We start from the raw sequence: 25,716 nt of genomic DNA, 5'->3' as shown, positions 1-25,716 counted from the left end.
TATAAATATCTTTTCAAACTTTGGATTGATCATATATTTTCTTAAATGGTCAATATCCATATATTTCTTCAATTCAATAAATTTAAAGCTTTTGATGCTAGCTAAAATATAATTTTATTGGTATTTTATTATATAGATTTTGGCACTAATTTTATTTCTCTTAAAAAAATTTAGTTTTTCATTCTATAATATCAATGGTTCAATTTTTAATGATATGAAAAGTCTAACTAGTTTGTAAGAAAATATAGATTTATCACATAATTATTTTACCGTTTCTACCCCAATTTTAATTTTTTATAAAATAATCTATATTCTATATTTATAACTGCAATGGTTTTCCATAATTAGATTTTATTTTTATAAATTAAATTATAGTTGAGACTGATTATTTAATTTTACCTAAATAGTTAGACTTCTAGGCAATTAATTTTTATTTAAATAATTCTAATTCATTAAATTAAAATAAAATACTCTTAAAATAAAATGCTTCTTCAATCCATCTGATAAAATAAAGTATGATGTCTTCCTCAGATTTACAGCTCCAGATACTCGTGCAGATCTAACTATCCATCTCTATACTATACTGCTCCGAGTCGTCAAGGAATTGTAGCCTGCATAGACAATAGACTTGGCAAAGGAGAAGTGATTGAGCCAACATTCTTGAAAGCAATTGAAGAATCAAGTATTCCATGGATCATATGCCCATTCTCCATGATGCTTGGATGAACTTGTAAAAGTTCTTCAATGCAACAAAAGATGGGGACAGAAGGTACTAGTCTGATGTAGAAAACCAGACAAGAAGTTTTGGAGAAGCATTTGCTGAACATCATAAGAATTTCAAAACTGATATGTTCAAAGTGGAGAAATGGAGTGCTGCCTCGAAGGAAGAAGCATCTTATCTATCAGGTTCAGTCTCCATGAACACAAAGTAAACAATAGGCTAAAAGAAGAAGAATTTTTTAGTGACTTGTATTTCATATATATGCATCTCTTACCACTGTGAACTTCAAAAATTAATCTTGAACAATGTTCGTACCAATTGCTAAACTGTAACATAAGTTTGTGATCAGTGGTACCACCTTTACTTAAATTGTTCTTGTGTCATAGTTTTATATTAGTTTTCTTATTTTTTAGAATTTCACACTTGCTGCTGTATGCATCTTATGTATGCTTCTAGGCCTGAATCTGCTCTTATTGAGGAGATTATCAAATATGTGTAGGTTATTTGGATTGAGGGATTTTATAAAATTCATGAATTTAGCTTAAATTTAAAAAAAAAAAATTTAAATTCTTTCAAAAATATTATATCTAGCTCCTAAAATATCATTTGTACCTACTACGCTGTTGTAATATATTTGGTGCACGTAATTTTTGCCCTTTGCTTGCTATGTATTATATCTTTCTACTGGTTGCATTTATTGTGTCTGATGTGAAAATCTTTTGCTCGTAGTTTGTGCAACATGACGAGTTATTTTGCTTTTTTCTTCTTCTTTCTTTTTTCAATTTTTTTTACCGCTAAAATGTCGGTTTGCCTCTGAACGGAGAACTAGCTCAAATTTTAATTCTCTAGTTAATTTATCCAGTAACTTAGATTGAACTAAAAGATTTAATCAATACAAAACGTTTCAATTCATCTTTAAACTTCATACTAAATATCAAATTTTATAAAAATAATTATTTATTAAATTATAATAAATTATTTAATTTTAATGTAATTTATTCTTATTATCTAATAAAAATAATTAAATAATATTATCAAACTCGTATAAAATTATATTTTTATTCAATTAGGATTAGGCAAGTTCTCGATTCTTTTTATGTATTTTGGCAGTTTCTTGTTCTGTAACTTAGCTTTTGGGATTTTTTTTTTATATTTTTAAATTGTAGGTGGGTTGTGATAGTTAAATTTATTTTCTGCTCCTTTTAATTTTACTTTTTATCTATGATGAATATCCAAATACATGCTACATGATTGTCTAATTAAAATTAGACCTGGTATTGTAGTCTATTAGCTTAATTAAGATGGTAATTAGGCTTTAACTTAAAAATTCATATAGAATTAATGGGATTTGCCATGCTTAATTAGGTTAAATTGGGCCATATTAGATTTAGGGTCACTAAATAGAGCCTCTCCATAAAAAGTATTCAATTATGCTTAAAAAGCTTAGTAATTAAAAGATAATTTGTAATTGGGTTAGACTAGGTATGCCTTGTATGTAATTAATTAATAAGTTAGGTTAAATGACTTCGATGAATGAGTTGGGCTTTGATAAAAATGGGCTAGATTTAGATGGACCTCACTTTGCAGTACTTGATGTGTGGAATAGCCTGTTAAACAATAAAATTAAAAATAAATATACACAAATAAGGAAGTTGGCTTCTTGATCCATCTCTAGATTTGTGACGTGAGCTTCCTTATCATCACTCATTAGTAAAAATGACTCTCATCGCGCGCTAGCCTCTATGACTAGTTAGCATGTTCCCGATTAGATTGAAAAGTCTTGCAATGCTGTAGTCGCTAAAGACACTTGGGTGCGCTCCCGAAACCGTCGCCCATAGTGGCGACTCCACTAGGAATAAGAAAAGCTTATTTCAATGTATGTTTGTATTTAATTTTAGTATTTAATGGATGGTTCTTGCATCACTATACTTTCACACATTGTGCACATTGGTCAATGTAGCCCTGATAACTTAGTTAATGGTTCTTTGGTTCCACTCGAACCCTAGAATTGCGACACTGGCTAACCATCACTCACATGTAAAGAGTGAATTTCCTTCTAGGAGCATTTTATCCTCCAAGACTCAACTCACGGTAATGACAGTACTAATCTTCCCTAGAAATTTTATTGCTTGCTATTTGAGATGTTTCTCCTTATAAATAATTAAAGCCGACATATTAGAAAACCTCGGCCTGAGAGCATGTGGAATTAAGCTCCAGGCCCAAAATATGTAGGTTTCATACTTATACTAAGAAACATTATCTTATTTTTTCCTAATTTTACTTTTGAGAGATTATGACATGCGTGTCGGGCCTACTATCCCTTGTTGATAGAAAGCCTAAACCCAAAATCCTAGGGAAGAAAGACTCACCATGAACCGTGTGCGAGAGCAATAAGGTTGAAAGGATGTTTTGTATATTAATGTGTATGCTAATCCCTTTTCTTTTCTATCCTTGTACATAACACGTGCATTATGCATCTCATGCTTTACACGCATCATACTAATCTTTTTATTTTTAGCCATATAGACACTCCTTTAGGTTGGAGGAGACAAGATAGTGAAAGGCTGACGAGGATATCAATCTCACCGAGAATCTGGAACGTATTAGAACTCCTTGAAAAGGTCACCACCAAGGTTGAGGAGCAATGAATTCTTCTAGCTTCAGCTCCTCAACCTTAGTGATGACCTTCTCATGGACTTTCTTGATGCTTAATTTGACCATCCTATCAACGTTCAAACTCTTGAATACCTCAAATCCTAGCATCTCAGTCCTGACTATTGTAACAGGTTCGACTTCTTTATTAGAGTTGTTGTCTACCCAGATATCATTTGCCCTAACGTCTTGAACCTCACACTCATCTCTGAAACTATACCAGATGTCTATAGCCAGGACCGACTGGTTTTGTCGAAAGGCTTCAGATGATGAACCTGAAGACTTTCATGGACTTATATGAAGATAGGCTTCAGGTTGAGGAAATCGAGAATGACAAAAAGAAGACTGTAAGAACTGGCGGAAGGCTAAATTATCAAGTTGTAGGGAGTAGAACTCTAGATGTGAATGTTTTCCAGCAATCGAGGAAGTTCTCCAACTTCAATCAACCTCTCTCAAAAATTCTTGAGAGGTTAGTGCAGAACGGCATTGCTTCAACCAACCACCCCAAAAAACCCACCAAATCCAAATGCATCTGGGTACAAACCCAATACCTATTGCAAATTCCACCAAGCACCCAACCACCACATGGATAACTATATTCGGCTGAAACATGAAATTCAAGACCTTATCGATGCTGAAAAATTGACCGACCTATACCAGCCTAGACTAAAAAAAACCCTTTGCCAAACTACAACAACACACTACTACCAAACTAAATGTCCATGATCACCTTTGACTTTAGTGAAGAGGAGGTCATGAACTCTTTTGAAGATATACCCCAACCTGAGCTAGAACTAGAAACCAAGATAAATAGCCCACAAAGAGCCTTCACCGAGATGGGGTCACCACTATCTGTGGTATTTTGTCACCTAAAATAGAGCGGGAAACTTAAGCCTTAATCAACTAAGGATAGTCTTAAGCCTCACAATGGTTAGTATTGTGAGTACCACCAGACTTTTAGGCATGTGACAGACTAATGCAACCGTCTCAAGCATGAGATCCAGGACTTGATTGATTGTGGAGAATGGCAAGTTGACCAACTTTCTCAATCTGAATGTAAAGATCTACTGGACCGCCCTTAGGCAAATTTGATTTTAAGGTCTGCTATTTGAAGCCTTCTTCAGCTGATGTTCAGATTGAGGATATTGTGCCCAGTGGCTGGGGGTCGGAGGATGAATTAGCATGTGAGCCTTATCTTTTGTAAATTTGGAAGGAAGGAGAAAAAAAGTCAGTCATGGCTATAGACATCTAGTACAGCTCTAGAGATGAGTGTGAGGTCCAAGACGCTGAGGCAAAGGATATTTGGATAGACAATGACTCTAACAAAGAAGTCGAGCCAGTAGAAAAAAGTGAGGACACGAAAGATCAAGAACTTAAACAGGTCGAAAAAGCTCCTGAAGCTGCTGATGCATTTACTAGATCATAGAAAGGCTTTAATTTAGGCCTTGTCCAGTATAAGCATTAGCACAACAGCTACCCCCGAGGAAATTATTAAAACGGTAACTGACAAAACCACCAGAATAATCACTTTCTCGGATGAAGACTTACCACTTGAGGGAAGAGACCATAACAAGGCTCTTTATATAACAACAGAAGTTAAAGGAAAAAAGACTCCATATATGATCGTAGATAATGGGTTAGTCATCAGTGTGTGTCCTTCTCTCATACTCCCTAAGCTAGGGATGACTGCGAAAGATCTAAAGCCATCAGATATGGTGATAAGAGCCTATGATCAAATTAAAAAAAGGGACGTGCAAGGAACATTCTCAACACTGGTGAAGACGGGTCCTATTGAATCTCAAGTGGAATTTACTGTCTTGGACATCCCAAAAACTGTTGCACTGTTATTGGGTAAGCCATGGTTTCATGCTCTAGGAGAAGCGCCTTCTACTGTACACCAGAAGGTGAAGTTCCTTCATGAAGGCGAAATAGTGACTATTAACGCCGAATGTGGTAAGGTTGTCTCAGATATTCAGGAAGCTGTGCAGGAGCTGGGAGCCCCTACTAGATTTTAAGTTATTATTTTCTACGAGGACTGCATGGATCCTAAAGTAGCCATCATTTCAAAAAAATGGATTTCATGCCAAGAATAGGACTAGGAAAGAATCAGCAGGGAATTGCAGAGCTACCAGAATTCAAAGGTCAGAAGACTTAGCATGGGCCAGGTTACCATAAAGATAAATGTGAGGGCAAACCAAAGGGTAAGTCTCTAAAAGACAAATTTGTTTAAGAGTACAAGACATACTCTGGGAGTCTGAACATGTTACAATAGTTGGGACTGAGGTGCCGAGATTTGAGATATTTAAGAGTCTAATCGTCGATAAGATGGTCGAGTTAAGCATCAAAGTAAGTCCATAAGAAGGTCACCACAAAGGTTGAGAAGTTGAGGCTAGAAGAATTTGCCACTCCACTTGAGAAGCTGAATCAACAAGAGCTAGCTACCCTGATAGAGGGTGTGGGTGGCGGTTACGGGCACACAAACCTAAGCGTCTTTAGCGATTACGACACTGCAAGGCTTTTCAATCTAATTGGAAACATGCTAACTAGTCATAGAGACTAGCGCGGAGATAGGAGTCGCACCCCAAGTAACCGGAACACTTTTACTAATGAATGATGTTTCTCGATTCCATAAAGAAGCTTACGTCATAAATCTAGAGATGGATCTGGAAGCCAACTTCCTTATTTCTGTACATTTGTCTTTAATTTTATTATTTAACAGGTTATTCCTTATAAATGCAGCATAATATGTTTCTACACATCAAGCACTGGAGCATGCGAGGTCCACCTAAGTTTAGCCCATTTTATTAAGCCCCTGCCCATGAAGTTATTAACCTAATTTACTAGTTAATTATATATAAGGCCCACCTAGTTTAGCCTAATTACAAATTATGCTTTAATTGCCAAGCCATTTAAGCCTAATTGACTACTTTCTATGGAGAGACTCAATTCAATGACCCTAAATCAAATATGGCCCAATTTAACCTAAATAAAAATGGTAAAGCCCATTAAGTCTATATGGACTTGAAGTTAAGGCCCAATTATCATCTTAATTAAGCTAATAGACTACAGTTTTTATGCCAGGTCCAATTTTAAGGCCTAAGTTTATCTATACAATTTTATTTGGGCATTCATCACAGATAAAAAATAGAAGGAGCAAGAAATAAATCTAACTATTACAGCCCGCCTATAACTAATAAACTTAAAGAAAACCCTAAAAACTAAGTTACAACATAAGAAATTGCCAAAATGCATCGAGAATCTGCCTAATTACATGCAAAGCCAATCGACTCAGGGTGAAGAGCCGATCGGCTCAACGCACAATCGAATCAGCTGTGCATTGAGCCGATAGGCTCTAAAGGCTTGAAATGGGTGTCCTATGTTCTTTCCTAGATTTCACGCCTAGAATTGATTCTTTACATGCATAGAAGAAAAGGAATTAAGTTAGAACATATATAATATATAAAAATAGATATATAGCCTAATTGTCTAATTAGATTCAAAATCTAATAAAATCATATTCAAAATCCAATAATATCAACATGTTTAGTAGAGAGGAAATCTTAATCTAATCGTGTAGATTACATAGAATAGTCATAGAAAAAGATATTCCTAATATGTTTTCATAAGAAAATAAAAGTTAAAGCAATTAGAAGAGAGATGTGGATGATACTAGTGTAGGGGGACCCTCGAGTTATCACCATTAGTAGTCATTATGTGAATCTCATGAGATGATGAAGCTGTTGAATCAAATAGAGGATGAGAATCTAGTTATGCCTTTTTGGGTTTTCAAAGAGTTCCTTGTCGATCTTTTTATGGGTTTCTTAATTTGGGAGTTCTTTCATTATGGGTTGCCTAGGTTTTTCTCTCTATATGTATCGATGTCTCTTACCAATAATTAATGAGTGTAGCTCGATTTGTGTTGCTAACCCTAAACCTAGGCATACTCTTCTATTTATAGGAGTAGGGATAGGAAACTCTAGGGGATGTTGATAATTATTGACTTATTAAAATAAATAGTTTATAATTATTTCTCCCTTTATTATATTAATATCAATTAAAAAGAGATTTTATTTTAAATTTTAAAAAATTATCATTAACAAACATTTAAAAATTTCAATAATTATCATAAATACCTTCTAGAAACTTATTTTTATCAATTTTGGCCTTTCACGTTAAAAATGCATGTAAAACAATGTGAAAATTCGAAAAAAAATAGCCAATCAGCTTTGCATAGAGCTGATTAGCTTATTCGGCTCTGCATAGAGCTGATTGGCTCTAAGGATCAAAAGTTTTAAAATTTTGATAGTTTAGTTCCCGAGTGTTTAAAAATTCCCATTTCGCCCCTTAAGCTCTATTTTTTCTCTCAATTGGTTCCAAATTGATTATAAAAAAGTGACTTTAAGTCCAATTAATCACATCCTTCTCATAAATTCACCCCTTCTCGATCTCCCGGACTCGAGAAAGATAGTAACTTTCATCGGGTTTCCGTAATTTCCTTGATATTTAGATCCGAAAAATGGATGCTAGCATAGGGGCAAATCATTGATATATTCTATGATGATGTAATAACGTCCGATTTTTATGAGGACATTTTTTTCTTTCAAAAATCAGTGATATAAATGACAATTTTGCTTACTTGTGCAATGTTTTTCCTGATGGTAATGTGCATTTTGATAATCATGATATGTGCATGTTTGACATCAATTCCATACAAATTAACTCATTTAATTTAGGCACAAATGAGAATCCAAAGAACTTTGCAATAACTCATGATATAACTCTTGAGGAAAGGAGAGAATTAGAAAGAATAATGAAAATAAGGAAAGGGGTATTTTGCTTGGTCCTACGACGACATGCCAAGGTTAGATAAAAAAAGATAGCGGAGTACTACATCCTAACCTATCCACACATCAAGCCAATCATGCAGAAAATGAGAAGACTAAAGCCACAATAGGCAGAGAAGATTCAAGAAGAAGTTGCTATGCAGGTGAAAGCTAATTTTCTCAACGTAGTCGACTATCCCGAATGGTTAGCAAACATCATCCTGGTCCCAATGGAGGATGGTAGAATAAGAATGTGTGTGGATTATCGGGATCTAAACAAGGCAATACCCTAAGGATGATTTTCCTCTTCCTCACATAGACGTCATAGTTGACAATGTAGCTTCGAGTGCTATGTATTCTTTCATTGATAGTTTCTCTAGATACAACCAACTTATGATGGTAGTAGTAGACAAGTTGAAGACGTCGTCCATCACTGAATGAGGGACATACTGGAACAAGGTTATGCCCTTTGACTAAAGAATGTGGGGGCAATTTATCAAAGAGCAGACACTACCTTATTTCACAACATGATGTACAAGAAGATAGAGGTATATATGGATGACATGATGGTAAAGTCTGAAACAAGGGAATGGCACTTCCAAGCTCTTGATAAGTTCTTAGGACGAGTGAAAAATGTATAACCTGAGGCTCAATCCAAAGAAGACTGTATTTGAGGTAACGTTAAGAAAGCTGCCGGGGCATATAATGAGTCAATGGGGAATTGAAATTGATTCGGACAAGGTAAAGGCTATTCAAAAGATACTAGCGCTGAAGACAGAAAAAGAGATTAGAGGATTTCTAGGATGTCTACATTACATCAACAGGTTCATTTCCAAGCTCACAATGATTTGTGATCCTACATTCAAGCTTTTGAAGAAAAAACAACTCGTTGTATGGGATAAAAACTGTTAGAAAGCCTTTGACATGATTAAAAAGTATCTAATGAAGCCACCGGTACTAAGGCCGTCGAAGGATGAAAAACCATTTATTCTATACTTGGTCTTGGAAGAGGAAGCCATAGATGCGATGGTAGTGCAATGTGGACCCAACGCCACGGGGCATACGGTCTATTATCTCAATGAGAAGTTGCTGCCTAATGAGTCGAAGTATAACCTCGTAGAGAAGACATGTCTAGCCATGATATAGGCTACGAGGAAGTTGAGAAATTATTTCCAATCTTATACGGTGCAGGCAATTCCAAAAATAGACCCATTGAAATACTTGTTTGAAGCTCTATCTCTTAAGGGAAAATTGACCAGATGGTTAGTACTCATAATAGAATTTAACATCGAGTACATCACTAAAAAAGGTAATTAAGAGCAGTGTTGTAGCAGAGTTTTTAGCTCAGAACATAATTAAAGGAGATGACCCTTGGGATATGGAGTTCCCTGATGAAGATTTGGGGGCAATTGAGATTCAAGAGTGGAAGATGTACTTCAATGGAGCTGTAAAAGTGAAAGGTGCAGGGTTAGGGGTAGTTCTGATTGCGCTAGAAGGAGAGATGCTATTGATGGCTAAGAGATTGGATTTTAAACACCAATAACATGGCAGAGTACGAAGCATGTTTATTTGGATTAGAAATGGTCGTGGTAGCAGAAGCAAAGCAGCTAATGGTCTACGAGGATTCCATGCTAGTGATCCAACAAGCCATTGAGGAACGAGATATGAAAGAGGAAAAATTGAAACCATATGTCAGTTACCTTAGGACTTTGGTTTGTAATTTTTCTAAGTGTTCATTCATACACTTGCCGCGAGATGAGAATCAGATGGCGGATTTGCTAGCTACTCTATCGTCAATGTGGGACAACCTCTCGCAACTTCTAATAAAGCCATTGGTGATCATGATGTCAAGAGCACCATGTTACCAAGGAAACTGGGTTATGCAAGTTCAGATAGGACTAGAAGAGAAGCCATAGTTCTACGATCTGAAGAGGTTTATAAAAGATAGAGTGTATCCAGAGGAAGAAATTGTAAAGAAAAGGTAAGCACTGCGGATACAAGCTAAAAGTTACCTCAGCCATAAAGGAATGTTGTACAGAAGAATGGCTTTATGTGTTTAGCTTTGATATGTTACTAAGGCAGAAGCGCAAGTAGTGGTGGAAAAAATGCACAAAGGAGTGTGCGGGCCTCATATGAACGACATAATGTTGACCAGGAAGATCATGCGTCAAGACTACTATTAGTTAATGATGGAAAAGGATTTTATAGCTTTAGTAAGAAAATGCTGTGAGTGCCAGCTTTACAGTGACTTGAGTCATGTACCTCCGACTGAGCTACATAACTTAACATCTCCATGGCCTTTTGCAACTTGGGGAATCGGTATCATCGGAGAAATAAAACCTCCCTCAAATGGTCAGCGATACACAGTAGTGGCAATCAACTATTTCTCTAAGTGGATAGATACTGAGTCATTCACTATTGTGGGGGCAAGACAAATGACCAAGTTTATAGAAAGGAATATGATCTATAGATATGGAGTCTAACATCATTTTATGATAGATAATGGGGTGCAATTCATGGGCAAAACGAAAAATTTGTTAGCAGAATATGAAATTGAGCATCCTAAGTCTTCTCTATACAAACCTTAGACAAATGGAGCGGTGGAAGCAGCTAACAAGAATTTAAAAAAAGTTCTTTCAAAGATGGTATAGAATCATAAGGATTGGTCATTTCGGCTACCCTATACACTTTGGAGATATTGAACAACTGAGCAAACATCGACTGTGCAGACTCTGTACTCTTTAGTTCATGGGACTGAAACGGTCTTGCCAGTTGAGTTGGAGTTGAAGTCTTTGAGAGTTGTATTAGAGGTAAAAATACCATAGTACCAATGGGTAGAGCAGAGGTATCAACAATTGGCTCTAATCGATGAAAGAAGGATGAAAGCCCTATATCACATTAAGTTGTACCAAAAACGGATAGCCAGAGAATCCAATAAGAAAGTGAAGCCAGAAAAGATCAGAGCTGGAGATTTACTATTAAAACACATAAGGCCTATCATGTTTGACCCAAGAAGGAAGTCCAAGCCTAATTAGGAAGGCTCGCACTTGGTAAAGAAGATCTTGCTTAAGGGTGCCACTAAGATCTTAGATCTGGAGGGAAATGAGTTCTCTGAGCCAATCAACATGGATCGTCTCAAGAAATAGTCTGTATAAAAAGTAAAATGATATAATAGAAAAAGATAGGCTACTAATCGAAAAACCCTAAAAAAGGTTGGTCAGGCAAAAATCAGGACAATAAGAGAAAATAATTAGTTAGAAAATCTGAAAAGACTGGTTGATGACAGGAGTTGTACCCATTTGGGCCTCCATTAAATGAATAAATTGTTTTGGATTCTTATCAAGCATACTTATGTCTATTTATTATTTTTACACATTAATTGCAAAAAAAATTAAACTACTAAGCAAAATAAATTAGATCTAAAAAGAAATATATGTTTCATTTCTTTTTTTTGCATTTGCATCCACATCTTTAGAATCAGCAGCTAGCTCTTAGGTCCTCTTGAACCTTGCAAATCCAGGAGAAGTGGTAATGTGAAGCTCAACCCAAGCTTTGTAATTATCATTTGTCGTCATATTGCCTCCAAAGTCAAGATTGTGCTCTATGTCCCAGCGAGGCTAGAGTCTCTCCATCTTGTTTAGAAATCCTGTCTAAGTGGCAAGCCTTTAAATTCAGGGAGAAATTTCAAGATCCGTTGCTTTTGGCCATACTGACAGCAAAGTCTTAAGGGCGTGTAGAAAGTGGATGCCCGCAATCTAGGTAAAACCACACAGTCGTCGTATACCTTAACTGACATGCTTGATTCTCCACTAGGGATAGGACCAGCGAATAAATGTATCTAAGATGCTCTTCATCTAAGAAATCCAACCATCATGGTCCCGCAGGGTAACAACTGATCGAACTTGCATGTGCTTCGGCTCGTATTTATCAATGTTCCTTGGGATGGTTAGTATTTCGAGCTTTTGCGCAACTAAATCTACAAGAAGAAAAGTCAAAATGAAAAAAATAGGAAGCTAAGTTGAAAATTCAAAAGGGTGGCTTAGGCAAAAGTTAAGACAAGAGCCTACTAAGTTGAAAATCCAAAAGGGCGGCCTAGGCAGAAGTTAAGGCAAAAATAATAAGAAAAAAAAGAGATTTGGTTATGTACCTGTAAGAGAATGATGTTGCCTCGAAACCGTTGATAGGTTTTATACATGTCTAGTCTAATGATGGTTTCAACCAGAATGATGGGTATAGGATTTGCTCCATACTCCACTTGATCAATGACACTAGTAATCTTGATATATCCTTCTCCCTTAGGTGAAATTAGTAGAAATTGGCATCAAGGCAAAAGTCCAACATCTGAATCCAAATAGGCATCCCTCTTTCTTTCTTTTCAAAACAAGAGGTTAGGAAAGTAAGGATAATATGCTCACCAACAGAATGGGAAAGAACTTCAGCTAGGGGCATGTCAAATAGCTCCACCAATTTACCAGGAAAGGGATCGTCAAGCTTTGGCAGAGCAATCAGGTGAGAAGAATCTATAGGGCCTCCAAGAATGGCAGAGAACTCTTCAATCATGGGGCATAGTTCTTGCCCATTGAAACTAAAGACATAGTCTCTTGGGCACCAAAAGTTGATAGCAGAATGAAGTAACCCATAATCAAGCTCGGTGTGTTGCATGGCTTTAAAGGAAAAAGATGAAATTTCTCAAGTTTAATCCAATCATCACTAATTAGGATTTTGAGAAGAGTTTGTAAGCTTTTTGCCCTTTTATGAGACATGTTTTTTGAATTTTGGAAGAGGAAATCGTGTATGAGGAAGTATGAGGGGTGCATATGTATTAATAGGCCTAAAATCAGAGTTAAATTTGGACTTTGCAATTGTAGAGCCAAATCGGTTGAGTGCACATCTGAATCGATTTAGCACATAGCTAATCGATTGTGTGACATCATCATGAACTTTTTTGGCTTCTTAAGAGCTTTTTCATGCATTTTCCCATTCTTGATTGTGTGTAAATCCAAATTGTGCAATATAAAGAAGGAATTAAGTGCAAAAAAGGATTTAAACACCAAAAGAACATAATTTATATATTTCTAAAAAAATCCAAAGTTTAAAAAAGAGCAGAAGAACAAGCAATGGCAAAAAAATCAAAAGTTGGGGTTCTCTCCCGAATCACCCATCCCACGTCTGAATTGGTGTCCATCCCTTGAGTCCACAAAGTAGATAGCTAAAGCGTCAAAATGTCGATCCTACGTTGCTGAGCGTCAATCTGACGCTCCCGGTCGTCAACCTGCCCTTGCAAGCTCCATGGTCTCTCTGAGGAAAACTTAAAGGAGATTAGTTAATATAGATGCATATACGCATATATACTTCATTTATACATTCTTTGTTCTAACCCGCCAATCCTCGCCAAGGATGAAGAATTACCTTCTTGCGGCACCGACCAATCAATGGACATGCTCGAACTGGTCTCTCTGAACCTGTATGGTTATTTATATTATGTGTTACTAACTTTTCAGCAAAATAGACATGAAAATGCAATAGAGAATGTTACTTACATGTGTGTAAGTACTCGAAGTGACTCCGGAGGAAGGCAATGCTCCATGGTGAGTCGGTGCTCCATTGCACCATAGGAGCACCAGTATGAGACCATCGGATCTAGGGGAAACGTGATGGTCCTTGGAATTACATCAAACATGGTTGTAGAAGGTGCTTCAGAGGCAGCACCAGCAAAGGAACCCGAGGTGTAGGAGGGTCTAGAGCGTCAGGCAGATCGCTCCTCGGTCGGCTCAGGAGCAGTGGGGGCACGACGGATAAATTGCAAATAGAAAAGTTAGGTGAAAAAGGTGGAATAAAAAAGTTAAAGGATTCAAAGTAGATCAGAAAAGTACTTGAGCCATGATGTCATCATCAAAAGGCACAGTCCCCGACAATTAGGGAATAAAGGAAGTATAGTCCGTCCTCCGGGATCGAATATTCAGATCCTTGAGCTCAACATATCCCACTAAACATGTCGCTAGCTCCTCCCCAACGAGATTCGCTGTCCAAAACATAGAAAGAGGTAGAGGCAAGGGAACTCGACGTCTGTTAGGGCCTTGCTGCCACCCATAAATCCTCTCGCCTAAATACCACGCCCTACAAGCAGGTCTTGCTAACAGAATCCTCTTATGCTTGAGGTCAGCAGCAGAGAGCATGTACAGGTCCAAATGACACCGCTCCCCATTGATGAAAATGGTAAGCCAATTGATGAAAAGAAGTGTAAAGATATGATTGAATCCTTATTCTATCTTACGGCTTCTAGATCGGATATTGTGTATAGTGTTTATTTATGTGCATGTTTTCAATCTAGCCCAAGAGAGTCACATTTTCATATCATTAAGAGAATATTGAAATACTTGAATGACATATTACATCTAGGTCTTTGGTATTCTAAGGATACATCTTTTAACATAATTGGCTTCTCCGATGTCGATTATGCGGGTAGTCTCTTAGACAAAAAGAGCAATTCTAGAATTGGACATTTCCTAGATATTTAGTGTCTTGATTTAGTAAAAAATAAGTCTCAGTTGCCTTGGTCGCTGTCGAAGCGGAATATATGGCGGCCAATTATTCTCATGCTCAAATGTTTTAGATAAAACTCAAGGATTATGGCCAGGTGCTTAGACATATTCCAAGTAAGTATGGCAATACTAGTGCAATAAACTTATCTAAGAACCCCATTTAACACTGAAACAGTAAGTATATAGACATTAGATACCATTTCTTAAGAGACCATGCAAAATGGTGATGTAGTGTTAGAATTTATTAACACTAATAACTAACTTGCTGATATCTTCACCGAGCTCTTAAATGAGGAAAGATTAAATTTTATTAAGAGGAAACTTGGTATGATAGATGAGGACTCTCTTGATTCATGAACATATTTTGATGTGAACATTTGATTCAATGATTGTGAACATTATTGTACATTAACTTTGTTGTGATTATGAATGGCTAAAATTTTGCTCCTTGTCAATATAAAATGACTCATGAGTATCCTTATGTCATTCTTACATCAATGAATGATCATAAAAGTTGTGCCATGAATCTCATGAAAAATTTTAAATAAAAATCTTATGTTTTCATTTTTGATTCGTAAACTGTGAGTGCAATATACACTAGTTGAAAATTGAATATTAGGCAAAATCATAAGCAAGATGTGTGTCTCGCAAATGCGAAAAGCGATTTCAAAAGTTTTATAAGCGTTAGACACATTTTACAAAAATTGCAGACACGATCATCATATCGCAATCGCGACTTTATTAAAACTGCATTTTCAAATATCATTATAGATTTTTGAAAATTGAATCTTCATGAGTTACTAGTCGTTTTTTCTTTATTTCTCTAGCTATAAAAACCCTTAAAAGTTATTCTTAATCATTTTTTATCATCACCAGTATACTCATTTCTCATCAAACTCCTATCTTTCTTCTTCTATATTTTTTCTATACCTTCAAGCTTTTTTCATCTTTTTTTTTTTCAAATAAAAACTAATAGAACCAAAGTCTAAGATTACAAGGAGAGACAAAGGGAATGGAATAGCTCAAGAGGATTTACAAGATGAGATAACTCAAATAGTTAAGAGGATGAGAGGTGTGAGTGAGGAAGAAAGACAACTTGTTCATCCTTTAAAAAGAAAATTTTCCACTAATATAAAGATAACACTTAAAAAACCAAATCTAAAAGGCCAAGGGGAAACCAATCAACCTATAAATGAATTTTCTCTTTTTCTCCTTTCTATTAAACTTCCCTTTCAAAGAATTTAAAATAACATTAAGAACCTCCTTGCCCTAAGTATAATTATTAAAATTTTCACTATCTTTTTTAGAAACAAGTCTCTCTTTAAGAGAAAAAAATATTAACAAATGAACAAAATATAAAATAACAAGCATAATAGCATCTCATCGCATATCCACTTATGTGAAAGAAAACAATCTTCAATATTTTTTTTCTTAACCTTATTTGCACCATCAAAATACTTGTTTAATAACATATTACTATCATTGACAAAAGAAATATTATTGATATTCCTCACACAATCAAATCTAGTAATAATAGCAAACTCTTTAATAGAAAGTATTAAACGCCTCTCACCAACATAAACCCACAGTTCATTGACATCCCTAAGCAACAGACAATAAACGAGATGAGATTGAAAGTCTTCAATTTAGACATATCAAGAAAATATCCAAAGAAAGTTTTTTTAAATAGTTGAAGTTGAGCATCAGACAACCTCGACTTAAAATTCAATAATACATCATTTGACATCTCTTTAAGGTTGATGTATACGATCTTTTTATATCGAGAAATATACATAAGATGTGAAATAATATACTGTTAAATTTGAAGTCAAACTTTTTTGATGCTCAACTTTAGCAACTTAAAAAAAAATTTGCTTTGGGTGTTTTCTTAATATGTCTAAATTAAAATTCTGTCGTAGCTCGTACATTTTTTGTTGCTTATGAAGTTGGTGCAACCTAATATCAATGAGCCATTGATTTGTGTTGGTGGGAAGTGATAACTCTAAATTATGAATATATTTATATGGTTTTTATTGTGCATTTATAGTTAATATACTTGTAATCTTATAGAGTTTTTTCTTGATTTAGTTACTAAACTATTTATTATATGTTTTCAAGGTGTATTAGCAATTCTAAATAAATGTGGAGCTTTCTGGAGTACAAATCGACTCTTGGATCGATTTAGGAGAGTGTCAGAAGCTGGAGGAGTAAATTGCCTCATAAAAATTGAAAATTTAAGTTGAACCAGTTCACCAGTCAGTTCAAAGGAAGAAATTGGGACAGAACCGGTCCAAGGACCGGTTGAACCTAGAAGAAAAGATGAATTTTTCTGTTCCAAACCAATTCTACGATCAATTTAGGTGCTTAAAAAGGGTCAGGACTAGTTGAAAAACCGTTTCATGTCGAGAAAAGGAGTTTATGAAAAAAATGACGAATTTCAATATTGGTCGCATTAGCTTTAATAAGATTTTTCGTGATCATAAAAGTCTAGAATTAAAAAATAGTTTATATCAACTTTGTAGCAAATTTCCTAAACTTTAATTCTTATGAAGGGTTCAAGTCCATATCAGAATGCTAATAATGAGAAAACTTATGTCGAAATTAGATGTTATGCAGTCCATTTTTGTTTTGGTCAATCTCAAGGTTTGGGCCTTATCTAGAGCTACGGAGGTCTAATTGAGATGATTCAGAAGCCTTAAATGATCTACTCTTCAACGGTTACAACTTTTATGAAGAATCCAAGTCCAAATTTAATCTATATAAGAACAATTTTCACGGTGCACTATCTTTTGAAAAGGTTTCTTTTACAATCAAAATGTTTTTTTTTTTTTCAAAAAATATTTTTATGTTTTATTTTCAAATTTTCTTTTTATATATTTATTTTTTAGAATTTCATCAGAAAAAAGATACCAAAAGTATACCTATAAGATACTCGAAGGATAATTTGTGTATTATTGTGACTTCAGTTTTTATTTTATATTTTTTTTATCCTTTCAGAATTTTGTTAGAAAAAAGATACTAAACAATACCGAAAGAAAAAGATATTAAAAGTATACCTATAAGATATTGAAAGGATATTATTTTTAATTTATATTATTGTGAACTCAATTTTTGTTTTAGATCATTTTATTTTTTTCATAATTTTATCTGAAAAGAATATTAAAAATATACCTAAAAGATACCGAATTTTTTTATTTTAACTTGTTTAATTATGAGTTTACCTTTTAAAATTTCATCTGAAATAAATACTAAAAGTATACATGTAAGATACCAATAGGATATGATTTTAATTTATATTAATGTGAAACCAGTCAAATCAAGTATATTTATCATTTTTATTTTATATTTTTATATTTGGTATTCATGAATTGAATGATATTACATGTTTTTTATAGTAACTAGTGTGTTTTAATGACATAAAGGTATGTGTTTCAAGAAATATACCATAATATACTAAAAATATACCAAATCGAGTTTAAAGTACATGAAGATATAATTAAAATAAATTTTAAAAATATATTTAATGGTAACAAAAGTATACTAAAAAAATACTAATAAAATATCAAAATGATACTATAATGCAATTCTAAAAACAAACCATATAAATAAAAAAAATTTAATATATATATATATATATATATAAAGTAACCGTTAAAACAAAAAAATTATGTGCACTTTCCCATAGATATAAATGTCCCTTTATATAAGGTCCTAAAATAGCCCGTAATGTAAAGAACAGGAAGAGATATATTTATAAGTTATGTTTAGATTTTCTTTATATTACCCCATAAATACATCATTATAACTTAGGATTTAGTATTTTAATTTTAGGGAGGCATTCAGTTGGAGAGAGAAAAACACTCTTTGGAAAGAGAAAATGGAGATTGCTACAAGATTGAAGGGAGATTTTATAATTCCTTGGAAATTAATGTAGTGTTTTTCTAACTCTTAATCTATTTTCTTTAGTTACTTATTGTGTTTATTGTTTATATAGTATGAGTAACTAATCTCTCTACTAGAGTGAAGGGAGTAGTTTAATGGATTTTTAGTTGGATTCCAATGATAATTCTCTTTAGTTCTTGATTTAATCTTTTTGTGTTTAATGAGAATATTGTGATTGATTACCATAGTATTTTTATTTTAAAGTTTGTATGATGGACTGAAAAGAGAAGTATAGATCTAGATCTAGGAGATGTCTAAGTAATTTTAGGTAAAGAAATATATCTAATGACTATGATGCTTGAATTGTTGCTTAATGAGTTTGATTATGTATTACCTTTGAGAATGAGTGATAACTTAATTGAATACAATCTAATAGCTTAAAAGAGTATTAGAATATCTTAAGAACATTGAGAATTGATTTGATTTCCATTATTATTGCCATTAGATGAAATCTGGATCTCTATGTTTTTTAACTATTAAAGTTTAATTATTGTTATTAATTATTTTATTATTTCAAATTTTCAATCTTTATAATTTTTTTTTAGTTTAAACGAATTTTTAAAAAATATTAATTGAGTTGTCCCCATGGGATCGATCTTAATTCACTATTCTATACTATAGTTGTCATGTGCATTTACAGATAAAGATTTAACAATCAAGAAGCATTTAATATTTTTTATTCAAGAATTGGCTCTTGTAACATAATTACATTGTGAGAAATGCAAATAATCTTTTTTATGTTAGTGACAGTAATATGGTATTGAACAAGTATTTTGGTGGTATAAATAAAATTAAAAATGAAGATACTAAAGATTATTTTCTTTTACAGAATTGGATATTCAATGAAGATGCTTTTAAGTTTGTTGTCTTGTATTTTGTCTATTTATTTTTATTTTCTTTTCATAAGGAGAGACTTAGTTCTAAGGAAAATATAGATATCATTGATAGTGAAAAATTTGATAATTATGCTTGGGTAAGGAAGTTTTCAATATTATTGAATGGAAAGTTTGATAGAAAGAAAAAATAAGGAAATTTTTTTTTTATAAGTTGATTGGTTTTTTGTTGGCCTTTCAGATTTGATTTTTAAAAATTTTGCTCTTATATTAGTGGAAAGTTGGTTATTTTAAAGAAATCTTAATATTTTACGTATATTAAAGTAGTTCACATATGTACAACCAACTTACAATCATATTTGGAGGGATTTTTTTGCTTAATCAGCTAGAAATGTACTATTTCTTATTGTTTTTATTTGAGTTTTTTATTGTTGTTTATATTGATTTTTAGTTTTTTTATTTTATTTTTTTACAGTTGATATTGAATTATTAAATTCTCACTGCTAATGAAAGATTAAACCTGAAATTAAATAGTATTTTTTCTAAGGGTAAAAGAAAGGCTGTGACTTTTGAAAGAGAAACGAGAGGTGTCATTCTATGTGCCAAAAAGTTAGCCCCAAGTCCTACTTCTGCTACAAATATCTTTCTAGATATTGAGGCTTCGATCTCTATTCTTTAACAATGTTCATTTTCAATTTACTCCTAGATCTTTTAATGTGTTGGCTCATAATATAGCCAAATCTTGCTTTTTCTCCCCCTTAATTCATCTTTATCTATGGAAAAAAAGAAAGTGTGAGACATGTCAAAATTTAAGTTCAAGTTGCAACTGACTAATTACCAAAAAAGTTTAAGGGCCTAAATATGCCTTTGGCGGATATGTTATTTTTGTCATTGAATGACTCTATCATTTAATCTCTTCAATACATAAACCATTTTTACAATAAGTAAATTTTTGTTAAATTTTTGTCACTTTATAATATGTCTTTTCAATATGTTGTTTTTCTAGTTTTGATCGGTCCAAATTATGTATAGATATTTAAAGGTATTTTAAAGCTTTAATGGTATATTTCTATATATAAAATGGTGAAAATATGTGCTTTTGGCTCACTTAAGCTTAATTGTCTATTTTCAATAATATTAACAAAAAGAGGAAAATATGGAGCTAAAAGAAGTTTAATGGGATATATTCGTGCCAAGGCTCAAGATTAAGATGCATGGACTGCTAATTATAAAGCTCAAGGGGTATTTTAGTCATTTTATATAATTATTAGGATTTATATTAAGAGTTATTTATGAGATAGTATTTGGTGGATATTAAGATACTTAAAGTCTTATCTCTTAGATAGACTTATATTAGTATACTCATCTCTAGAGAGATTTATTTAGAGGAGGACTCTCCTCTATATAAATCTCTGCAAGGAAGAAGAAAGAGGAGGGGAGTTTTCTCCTACCTGCTCTCTACACTTGCCACCATTATTCTCTCCATAATTCTCTACAGTTTTTCATAAACACTTAGTTTTAGTTTTCATTGTTCTTTGAGGATCTAAGGAGCTTTTCAAGAAGTGGAGACTGAGGACCAATCTTCTTCCTACTTGAAGAAATTCTGGATCTTAAGGGAGCTTTTTATTTTATTGTTTATGTCTTTCTATTTAATACTATGATCATTGGGTTAAATATGTTAGGCTAGTTTTTATAAGTATTTAGTTTAGCTTTTTTACTTTGTATGAACCTTGTTATTTATTTATTTAATGAATGATTTCTTTACCTTCATATCTTTATTAATTTCAGTTATTATTGTTAGTTAACCATCATATTAATTTAGCAATAGTAATTGTTATGAAAATCTTTAAGTTTAAAAGTATTAGAAACATCATCTTTACTTTAATCTATGTTGGTATAAGAAACCTAAATTGCATCATTAGCTTGAGTGATTTAGGGAAAAAGTATTATCGAAAAATAAGGAGATTACTAAGTAAATGGCTAGATTAAATACTATTTTTAGCATATAGTTTTAGATCATAAGCATTTGCATTGCATATTTATTTATTGTTTAGTTATTGTTTGTTAATCTTTATGACCATTATCCTCTTAAACATACGATTTAGAGTGTTTAGATTTACTTATATTGTTTTGTGTTGATAAGTAGTCTTTATAATAAGTGGCCTTATAATTCCTTGAGAGATCGACCTCGTGGTAAACTTACCCTTACTATAGGAACAGTTCGTGCACTTGCGAGTACTAAAAAAGACACATCAAGTTTACTTTTTGTTATTTCTTGATTTTATTTTTTACATTATTTACAATTTTAATGCTGTGAAATCAATTCTTTTTTATTAAATCAATTCAGAACCTTGGCAATAGTGGTTGTTCATAATGTTAACTTTTAATTTTTTCCTAATTAAATCAACAAAATATAAATAATTTTTATTTTTTTCTTAATTAAATCAACAAGATATATCACGTACGAATCCTCTCTAATCATCTGTTCAATATATAGACTTTTTTGCACCAAGTAAATAATTCTGTTTATTTTCTATTATATCATGGTATATCTTTTCAGTATTTTACTTTTGATATTTTTTCGGTGTAACAAATCAACTATATTTTTGGGTTTGTCCTTTACTTTTTTTTTATATTTCATCTCATCAAATCAACTCAAATTGAATAATTTTATTTCAAAATTTTTATAAGTATATCGATTTTATTAATATTAGTTAGAAATTGACTAAAATAAGTAAAAATTTAAAAGAAAAAACAAAGTATTTAACAATTTATAATTTTATTTGAAGATTCGAATTTAACCTTTTTTTCCGATTTTTTTTAATATAATTGACGATTTTGCAAAATGTTCTCGAAGCAATGTTCCCATGATCGACTTGTTCCCGAAGCAATGTTTACATGATCTACTTGTTCTAGTAGATTTTCGTTGATTTGCTATTTTTTGGTTTTGACGAAAGAGCTGTCATCTGTGAAATTATCTCAATTTTATAGCGCTTGTTATATAGAGTACAGCCAAGTCACTGAGGGCTGTGATTCTCATGCTCATGATGGCCTTGCTCCTCAATTACATTTTTGTCCTTTTAAATCTCTGCCATCAAATTTTCAACTAGAGACGAGCTGCTTGTTGAGCTTAGTTTTCTCAGTAGTGATTTTGCACAGCTACAGAAAGGAATGCAGGTATGTACTCTCAATGCTTTTTTCTTTTCACACAACCTAGAATTTAGAGATGCTGCCATTTTTTTAACTGGTAATTCTTTTTTAAATCTCTGATGATTGATAAATGGGGTCTTTCAAATTTGGAAATGATTAATCTTGGTCAGTGCCTACATCTAATTGCCTCTCCAGGAGCACAACACTTGAGAAAATAGATCGTATGGGCTGTACAAGTTTGATTTAGGTTTCTCCATCAATTGTCTCAACAACCTTCATACACCATATTTGGCAGATTGTACACAAATAAAAAATGTGCCAGATCTCTTAAACATCTTGACGTCTCTAACTGTTTTAAACCCGACAAGTGTCCTTATGTTCCAACATGTATAGGAACTTTTAAGTCTCCAGGAACCGGAATAGAATAAATACTTCAACTATTCAAACATTTAGCTACTTAGCATACTATCATTGCGGAAGAGGAATAAGTTACATATTTAGTTGTCTCTTCAGGAACAGGAGGGAGGAGGAAGAAGAAGGATAAGAAGAAGAGGAAGATAAAAATGAAGTCCATCTTTGGAATTCAGAGCTTCTCAAAACCATTCCTAGCTGCTTCTTTTGTGATTGATTCATGGTTTCTCTATATATAAACTAATTAATTCAAAGTATGTAGCATCTTTTTACAAGCCATAACTTATACTTGTTCTTAGAATGGTTAATTATTAAACACTCCTAAGAATTGTCTTAATTTATAGTTTACTCTTTACTGTTTCGGAAAACAGTGATATGTAGCTCGACTGCCTAATGAAAATTCAACATGAATGGTCGAACATTTGATATCTCCCACCTTTCTATCTGAAATTCTTATATTAAGTCGTTCCATTTTATATTTCAACTAAACTAAAGAGTACAAGCAAGAACCATGATGCGAAACAGAATCTTGACCCTGATATTTGTAAACGACCTTTGCTATTTTTAAATGGAACTTGAACGTACATAAATTTAAAGAGATGAGAAAATAGGGACACCTGGCAGGGTGGCTCCAGCATCAACAACGAATATATTGCCCGAGACGTACTCTGAGGAGTCGTGGATTAAATATCGGACAAGTGATGTGAGTGCAGGATCTGAAGTCCCATACTCTCTCAAAGGGACAGTTCTCAGAGCAATATTTCTTAGCCAGTCTTTTTGCATAAGACCCTCTGTGATCTCAGATTTGAACAGTCCAGGAGATATTGAGTTCACCCTGATATTGTGCACTCCCAATTCCAGAGCCATCACCTGATATTCATCACAACCACTGTCAATTTTAGACAATAGGGTCACAGGATATGCTGCAAGATAATACTGATAGCAATAATAATAATAATACCTTTGTCAGGGCATTTAAGCCTGCCTTTGAAGAAGCATAAGCAACAGCACCAGGTAATTGGCCACGATTAAGACCAGCAATTGAAGATATATTAACAATGGATCCTCCAAGTTTCGCATCACGCATTCGTATGCACACGTACTTTGAAACGATCCATGATCCTTTCAAATTCGTCTTAACTACAAGCTCCCACTCTTCCTCGGACAAATCAAGCGGTGTCTTCACATTACCTAACAACAAACCGTTTAATTAACTCTTTCTTCGCAACTTCCACTAAAATTAGGAAAAGAAATTACCTCTAACACCGGCATTATTAACAAGGGCATCGATTCTACCAAACGCGTCCCAAGCAATCTGCACAGACTTATCAATGGTTGGTCCGTCGGCGCAGACATCAAGCTCTATAGCTACGGCTCGAGGTCCAGCACCCGGCGTATTAGGAAGCTGATTGATTTCGTCACAGAGAGACTTGAGCCGGTCGATCCGACGTGCAGCTGCTAAAATCTTGCACCCAGCTTTTGCAAGGTCTAGACAGAACTCACGACCTAAACCGGCGGAAGCACCGGTGACAAGGACCACCTTGTTATCAAGATCGCACCATGGTTCCAGTTGGGTTTGGACCTGGCTCTGGCTCTGGCCTCCCATTTTATCACATATAACACTTTGAAATTCAAATGGAAGGCAAAAGCAAAAATAAATAAAAAGAAGATATTATTATAGAGAGAACCGACGAAAGGTTGTTGAGGACTGAGGCGGCTTCACATACATTGACTGACTTTTGGTTACACGCGGAGTCATTTCCTATTAGCCCCCTCACTTTTTCTTTTTCTTTTCTTTTCAAAGTAAAATTTCCAATGAAACTATTTTTATATTAAAATTAATTCAGAAAATCTCGAGCAAAAAAATATTATTTTTTGGTCAAATTAGAAAAACTTTAACATACAACTTAATAAATAAAAAAATTTATAATTTACAAATAACTTTACAATAATCATTTTTTTGTTATATTCTTAGTTCATATAAAAAATCAAAATAATATATTAATAATTTCTCTAAAGTATATTTAAATTTATATTTCATAAATTATGATTAGAACTACTGGTTAGAATATTCAAGAAATGTTTTTCTAGATGATTTGAGCTATTTAAATTATAATGCTTGCTTAATATTTAATATATTTTTACAATTTAATTAATGTTGGTTTAATTTAGAGAATAAATAATAATATAAAATTATTTTTTAACTATAAGAATAATGTTTAAGTAAAAATTGAACATGTAAATTGAGAATATTACTATTTATAGTTTGGATTATTAAAATATATGTAGAAACGAACTTTTTGATGTTTGTATCTTTATTTTTTCTAATGCAAATCGGATAATGTATTAGATTTCTCAAATAATAGCCAAAAGATTTTGAGCAAACATTACATGAGTATATTTTTTAATTAATTAAACCCCGAGTCATTTTCTATCTAAATCTAAGTTTTCATTTTTATTATATATAAAAAAGATTCAATGCAAAGAAAGGTAATTATTGTAATAAATTTATATCATATAATCTATGTTTGCATAAGAAGGTAAAGAAATATTAATCTTTATAGCCTAAAAAAAGCTTGAAGAGCTTGAAATTGCTACTAGGGGATATTTCATTTAAGAATATTGATTTTGTAGTTCGGTTT

General features: G+C 33.2%; 1 protein-coding gene and 1 long non-coding RNA gene across 2 annotated transcripts; both read right to left on the bottom strand.

Moving 5' to 3' along the window:
* Positions 1–13,238: 13,238 nt before the first annotated feature.
* Positions 13,239–17,846, bottom strand: LOC125371331. Its single transcript, XR_007217628.1, has 3 exons — positions 13,737–17,846; positions 13,606–13,658; positions 13,239–13,494 (listed from the first exon to the last, which is right to left on the bottom strand). It is a non-coding gene; the product is annotated as an uncharacterized LOC125371331 (long non-coding RNA).
* Positions 17,847–23,524: 5,678 nt separating this feature from the next.
* Positions 23,525–24,731, bottom strand: LOC8269286 (3-oxoacyl-[acyl-carrier-protein] reductase FabG). Its single transcript, XM_002517269.4, has 3 exons — positions 24,332–24,731; positions 24,036–24,265; positions 23,525–23,944 (listed from the first exon to the last, which is right to left on the bottom strand). The coding sequence occupies exons 1-3, from the start codon at positions 24,678–24,680 to the stop codon at positions 23,666–23,668; spliced, it is 858 nt and encodes a 285-aa protein (XP_002517315.1). The 5' UTR covers positions 24,681–24,731; the 3' UTR covers positions 23,525–23,665.
* Positions 24,732–25,716: the final 985 nt, after the last annotated feature.

This window comes from Ricinus communis, chromosome 10 (assembly GCF_019578655.1).
Source record: "Ricinus communis isolate WT05 ecotype wild-type chromosome 10, ASM1957865v1, whole genome shotgun sequence".
In the NCBI taxonomy this organism is placed as follows: domain Eukaryota; kingdom Viridiplantae; phylum Streptophyta; class Magnoliopsida; order Malpighiales; family Euphorbiaceae; genus Ricinus; species Ricinus communis.
Note: the sequence above shows the minus strand (reverse complement) of the source record. Positions and strands in the feature narration are given on the sequence as shown.

Coding starts and splice junctions, on each gene's coding strand:
- LOC8269286 (XM_002517269.4), bottom strand. CDS start 24,680: ATGGGAGGCCAGAGCCAGAGCCAGGTCCAAACCCAACTGGAACCATGG. Junction 24,266..24,331: donor TAATAATGCCGGTGTTAGAG/GTAATTTCTTTT, acceptor GTTTGTTGTTAG/GTAATGTGAAGACACCGCTT. Junction 23,945..24,035: donor GCTTAAATGCCCTGACAAAG/GTATTATTATTA, acceptor GATGAATATCAG/GTGATGGCTCTGGAATTGGG.